Raw genomic sequence first — 6863 nt, forward strand, 5'->3', positions numbered from 1 at the left:
GTTCATAGCTCCATGCACCGTTTCCTCGTCAGCGTGCGCACAAGAGGGACTAGCGGGGAAAATAGCACGGAGGAGGTGGGGGGACGGGAGAGAGTTGCGAGACGAAGCAAGTCACAGAGGGGGAAAAACACCTGCATAGACAGACAGCGTTAGGTTCTTTCACGCTCCGGGTCTCAAAACGAACTGGGCAGGTCGACTGACAAATAGATCGAACAGCTAAGAATCCAGAGGCCCTGGGAAGTGACCTATCTCGTACCATTCATATATTCTTAGATTGGACAAGCAGCACCGCAGTGCTCGTATTATTTAGCTAACTGAGCTCCAAAATGACCATAGCAATATTAATAGGAACGAGCTAAGCAAGTGTACAGGACATTCGATAGTGGCAACAAACACAGTGTGCCTTCTTCTAATTAAGCAGACAGCTCAATATACTAATCAAAAAACTACGGGTGTCTTCTCCACACAAGAAAAAGGACAAAATTACAACCTGCTAGCACCTGCCCTGTGCTGCCATCATGTTCGTCTAAAGGAATTCAGAAGATCTAGATATCATCAACGTCTCCAATACTTTCACGGGGCATGTCCACAGTACCTGCAAAGGGCAGGAGAAAAGAAACATGCTTAGCTTAGGCCCGGTCCAATTAAAACTGAAAAAAGAAGCAATAAAGAGAGCAGTACAGAAAAGGCACGTATAAAGATAAGTTCAGGTTAACACACTAAGAGTAGGATGTAAGCATGAAATTTGCATAAAACAAGTTATAATTTACCTAAACATGAAAAACAAGGCAAGCTAAAGTTTCATCTCCCAGAAATATATGAAACAAAGTCCGATGCTAACTCATAAGATGATGCAAAGACGAAACAGAGAATAGAACAAAAAAAAAAGTGAAGGCGACGCATAATGATGTTAAGAGATCAGCACCTGTGGAATAAAAGCCAGTGTAGGGTAAGACAGTTGCAGACACATCAGTCTCGAAGACTTTCTTGCACTGCATCGACTTGAGCTGGACTTCAAAGACACCGATTCTCGTCCATATGAAAAACAAATCATCATCCTCAACGAGGCCCAGTATCCTGGCCGGACGCCCACCAGCCGAATGATTATCTACCGGTGGCGCCGATGACACTTTCAGTGGAAGCAATGCATCCAACTGAATGGTCCTGCGCAGCACCCATTCCGTAACACCCGCAGCATCTGTCTCCCGCGCCCATAGGTGCAGGTTGAACTCCGTCAAGGCAGCAAGGCCTAGCCCACCATCCTCTGCCTTCATGATGTGGACATTCCTTCTGAATACACTATGTGTTTCTGGTGGACACTCGATATGGTATAATTTAGACGTAGCCAACTCAAAGGCAAGGATATACTTTGACTTCAGCGGCCAGTATAAGATGTTCTCAATAAGAATGCTAGGCCTTGAATCAACCTCGGATGGTGTTGGTGAAGACACCAACTGGTGCCAGCTTCCAATCTCTGACGAGTATCTCGAGGCATAGGCATAGCGTGTGCAGGTAAACACCCACACTATGAGGAAAGGGCAAGAGTGGCAATCACCAGTGTCCTTGTGGCCGGCTGCACAGACCACTGTAGCCTGGCTCTCAGGAACGATACCGTAATTAAAACGACTATCCGCATCGGGATTAACTGGTACATATTTCCGGCTACCAGTCATGGGGTTCCACACTTGGAGCTGATTCCAAGTTGAGCTGACAAGGAGAACAAGGCTGTGGCGGCAGCCAAGGACATTCCAGCACGAATCAGGTAGGGAGAAAGCTGCTGTTGCGACAGAATTAGGAGGGTCCCCAGTGGGGATAAAACGGGGGATTCTAGTGGAGTTGCTGAAGAAGCCAAGCACAGGAAGTTTCTTATGGAGCTTGCGAAAGCGGCAGACGAATTGGCGGTCTTGGATGAGGCTGCGCCATCGCTTGCAGACGAGGGATGTGCGTATCAAACAGGTTGGGTGTGCTGGGAGGGCAAGAAAGATCTCGAGGAGGACATCATCTGGCAGGTCGTTTGGTGAGGTGGGGAATAATGGGCAGTGTGGTTTAGCCTTAAGAAATAAGCTAAAACCTAACATAGGGGATAAAATTTCCTTTACCATCAACAGGACAGGACCCATCCACAATGCCAATGATGACACGGCGTTGGTAATAATGGCTGCGATATACACCGAGAATCCATAAGGGTTCATCATCTTTCTGTGACCTTAGATCTTGACGGCTCGGCTAGTAATAATATTTCAAGGTTTGTTGATTCTTCCAATCATATTTCTGATATCTCAGCTTACTTTAGTTTAAAGTAGAAACACGAACACACCATTTAGTCTCTGTCTCTCCACCACAGATGCAACAATTTTCCAACGGGAACAATTGCCGTGTGCATCAAACTCTGCAAATATACAGAGCACATCTGTTAGTAATAAGTTAAAAAGATCAAACTCTGCAAATATACAGAGCACAGCTGTCAGTAATAAGTTAAAAAGATAAGATCCATACTGAAACACATAAAAAGATGTTCTCGCCACTTTTATTTATTCTTTGTTCCAGATTATAAATATTTCATTAAGACCATATCAACTCCTCAAAAAGCTAAGTTCTACACAAACAACTGTGACAGATTCTCTACCATGTATGTAGTTAAATTTATTAAATCCAAATCGCCCTGCCTAAGCAAGATGAAATTGATGAGCAAACAAACATTAGATTCGAGACAAAATGCAGACAGAAGACTTAACGGATTTGAGAGAATAGAAAGAAAATCGGGTCGGGGGGAGTGAAAAACTAGAACAGAACCGTCGGGACAAAATCTAGGCTCGTCGCTGACAGGAAAATATGAATCCAAGTCCCGGTATCAGGGGCGGATCTAGATGGAATTCATATCTAATAGCAGTATGAAACAACCTCGTACCTCAAAACTAAATGGCTAGAGACCGCGGACGGGGTGAGACAGCACCAGCGCGATGTCCCGACGAGGATCAACGGGAACGGCGACGGCGGCGACGCGCGTGAGAGACGGGGCGATTGGGGTGTCCAGGGGCGTTGGATTTAGGCGGCGGGAGTGACGCTAAGATACGGCGGCCGGCGGTCGGGGCCTGTAGGTTACGAGGGTTTAGATTATGAGCAGCTTATCTATCGGGCTTATTTGGATTGAAATTCTATGGATTTTTCTTTAGAGGCCCGTTTGATTCATAGGATTTTACTATGCTCCGATTAATATTACTTGGCATTAATATAAATGTACATACTTGATGTTCATATAGATGTATGTAGATACATTTTAGTTGTACATGCATCTATTTTAGCATCGAGTAATATGGACTTGAGGTGAGGTAGTAGAAAATTTTGACTGTGCGATTCAATAGTTTTTTTATATATATTTCGATATGATTCTTTACAAAAATATTTTGATATGACGTCTAAACATTTTTCTCATGGTTAGCAAATTTAGTACTCCCTCATGGTCTGGAAAATTACTACTCCCAAACATTCGACATGTTTCATGGGACGGAGAGGGTACTAAGGGCATCTCCAACCGCGCGACCCAAACCGCGCCCGCGCGTCCGTTTGGGTCGAGCCGGACAAAAACGCGGCCCAGCGCGGGGACGCACCGCAAAAGCGGACGGCCGCGGCGTCCGGAACGACGCAAACCCGGCCCAAATCCGGGCTAGGTTTGCGTGGCCGCGGATGGCACGCGCCGTCCGCTCGCGTCCGCGCGCTGGTCGCCTCGTCTCCCTTGGGCCCACCCGTCGGTGACCGGGGAGTCTATTAAATGGGGACCGGAGGGGATCCGGCCCTCCACTCCGGTCCCCACTCCACTCCCGCAGCCGAAACCGCCGCCATGGCCCCGAAGCGGGTTTTCGCCGGAGCCAACGACGACGAGGCGAGCAGCAGCCGCCGTCGTCCGCCGGCGGTGCGACCGTCGTGCGGAAACCGAGGCGGCCTCCACATCGGAGAGGCCGCCCGCGGCGGCGCGGCATTGCCGCAACCGCCGCCGCCCAAGCCCGAGTCCTCGGAGGAGGACCCGGACCTCCGCGCCGCCCTCATCGTCTCGGCGGCGGAGGAGGAGGCGCAATGGCCGCAACTCCATGCGGCCATTCGCACCTCCGAAATGGAGGAGGCGGCGCGGCGGGAGGCGGAGGGCTGGGAGCTCTACGCCCAGGCGCGACGGGAGGAGGAGGAGGAGGCGGCGCGGCGGGAGGAGGCCAGGCGCCGCGCCGACGACCGGCAGCGCCGCCAGGAGGAGAGGTGCCGCCGCTGGAGGAGGCGGCGCCAGGAGGCCAGGCGGCGCCGCTGGCAGGAGAGGCAGCAGCGCCTCCAGGCGGCGCGGGTGGCTCCGGACCCCCACTCGCCGTGGGAGGAGGCCCTGTGGTCTCCCTGGCCGGAGGCGGGAGGAGGCGGCGCGGCGGCAGGAGGCCAGTCCCCGGCGCGGTCGAGCCACAACAGTGCCTCGCCGCCCGGGGACCTCGACGACGTCGCCGACGACGCCCACAGGGGCTAGGCGACGCACCGGCGGCCACCGCGCCGCCGACCAAACCCTAGAGGGTTTGGTCTTTTCTGTTTATATTTTAGTTTAATTTTAAAAGCCCATATAGGGGCTTCTTTTGTTAGTTTTTTTGCCCAAAATAGGGCTATGTACTAAATTTGCCCAAAATAGGGCATATGTTTAATCAAATATCGTTTAAATTTGCCTCTTTTTTGTTTTCGTTTTTCTCCGGTTTATGCGATGCGTCCGCGCGTTGGGCGCAGCACGCGACCCAAACGGACACGCGGACGCGAGGCGCTGTCCGCGTGTCCGGGCGGCGACCCAAACGGCCCAAAACGGACGGCCCAGCGCGTCCGTTTGGGTCGCCCGGTTGGAGATGCCCTAAAAACATCTTCCCAACTCAAATGGTGTCTTTTGATCTAGTGATCATCGGAACCCTAGCCTTAGTTTGGGCTTTCCCCATTTTCTTCACCAGATTTCTCTGTCTATTTGTAGACTTTCTAAATCACATTCTATAATTTTTTAAATAAAATCGCATTCTACAAATTTAACTAGTCAAATAATTCCTTCACCACAAACAAAGAGAATTCCTCTTCCCATAAAATTCAAGTTGACATGATATTCCAAACCTACATGAATCCTATTCCGATACTTTTTTATTCTAAAAATTAAAGGGGCCCTTGGATTTTCATATCTTCATGATAATTAATATGTAATTGATATTTTCACGATATTAATATTAAGATCTTTTAGATTTTGATATCTTCATGATATTAATATTAAGATCTTTTGGATTTTGATATCTTCACGAAATTAATATTAAGATCCCTTGGGTCTTGATACGTGGCCACAAGACTTAAAGTATCTCGAGCCACGTTCCCCGCACAATGTCAGGTAAAAGCGTCGAATCGGTAGATTAGGGGACACCGACGCGTGGTGCGGCGTTTGGAGCGCGTCCACTCCTAGCCACGTCTCCCAAAGAAATATTTGAAAAACTTGAATTCAAACGATAATTAAAATATTCATTTAAATTTGATTATGTTTATAGAGTTTGAATGAACTTCATCTAAATTAACCTAATCCACCAGCGACCGGGTCGCTGAAATACTCGAATTCAAAGGATAATTAAAATATTTATTTAAATTTGATTTTTTTTTTGAAACGAGGCAAAAGCTTTGCCTTTCCTTGATATAGGAGAAACGAGTTCGCCCGAGTTTTATGATGAAAACTGGCCGAAAAACCCTTACAACACGACACCACACGCCAGCCCCGAGGCTGCGCTTCACATGGGTCGACGACCAACCAGGTCGACACCACACCTCAACGCAACAAGCGAAGGCGAAAGACCGGAGCCACCGCTCCAACTACCACGCCGCCCCCGAGGCCGCGCTCCACCTGGCCAAAGACGAACTCGCCTCCGCCGAAACCACCAAAACACTCCGCAAGACCCTCTGTCCGGTGGACGTCCAAAGCGAGGCCCCAAGAGGCAAAGCGACACAAGAGCGCCGTCCACGCCCCATCCCGCGAGGGATCTAGGGTTTCCCCGGAGAGCTCGGGCGGAGATCAAGAAACACCCGCTTCGACGACGCCTTTCAAGAAGGATGCGGCGCCCACGGGCGTCACCGTCGTCGGTCCAGGCCAGCCGCCAAGACAAAGATTTCGCCCAGCAAAGAGTGTCAAAACCTCGCGCCCGCCAACAAGGACCGGCACAAACCACCACCTGCATCCGCCGCAAAGGGACCCCCGGAGAGCTGTCGCACGCACCCCGCCCCGCAGCCTCGAATGCTCGTCATCTTGCAGCAACCTCAAGGCCAACCACTAGTTGCCGATGTGTAGCTCCCCCGGCACCAACAGCCAGAAGCCACCGGAGCACCGCCAAAGAGCACCGTGGGTGCCGCCGGAACGCCACATAGAGGGGGCGCTGACCAACACCTACACGGGGCTCGAGGACGAACGCCGAAGCCCGGCCGTCTGATACGTCTCCAACGTATCGATAATTTCTTGTGTTCCATGCCACATTATTGATGTTATCTACATGTTTTATGCACACTTTATGTCATATTCGTGCATTTTCTGGAACTAACCTATTAACAAGATGCCGAAGTGCCGTTCCTGTTTTCTGCTGTTTTTGGTTTCAGAAATCCTAGTAACGAAATATTCTCGGAATCGGACGAAATCAACGCCAAAGATCTTAGAATCCCCGGAAGCATCCAGAACACACGAGAGGGACCAGAGGGGGGGCACAGGCCCACCACACCATACCCTGGCGCGGCCTAGGGGGGCCCGCGCCCCCCTAGGGTTTGGCCAGCCCTTCGACCCCCTGGCGCCGCCTCTTCGCCTATAAGAAGCCCCTGGATCAGAAAACCCGAGAACAATTGAC

At 50.4% G+C, this 6863-nt stretch overlaps 1 protein-coding gene across 1 annotated transcript; it reads right to left on the reverse strand.

The window, feature by feature from the left end:
• Window positions 1–223: 223 nt before the first annotated feature.
• LOC124655135 lies at window positions 224–3066 on the reverse strand. Its single transcript, XM_047194090.1, has 3 exons — window positions 2909–3066; window positions 926–2389; window positions 224–595 (listed from the first exon to the last, which is right to left on the reverse strand). Exons 2-3 carry the CDS (start codon window positions 2193–2195, stop codon window positions 546–548), a joined length of 1320 nt encoding a protein of 439 aa, XP_047050046.1. The 5' UTR covers window positions 2196–2389; window positions 2909–3066; the 3' UTR covers window positions 224–545.
• Window positions 3067–6863: the final 3797 nt, after the last annotated feature.

This window comes from Lolium rigidum, chromosome 5 (genome assembly GCF_022539505.1).
Source record: "Lolium rigidum isolate FL_2022 chromosome 5, APGP_CSIRO_Lrig_0.1, whole genome shotgun sequence".
In the NCBI taxonomy this organism is placed as follows: domain Eukaryota; kingdom Viridiplantae; phylum Streptophyta; class Magnoliopsida; order Poales; family Poaceae; genus Lolium; species Lolium rigidum.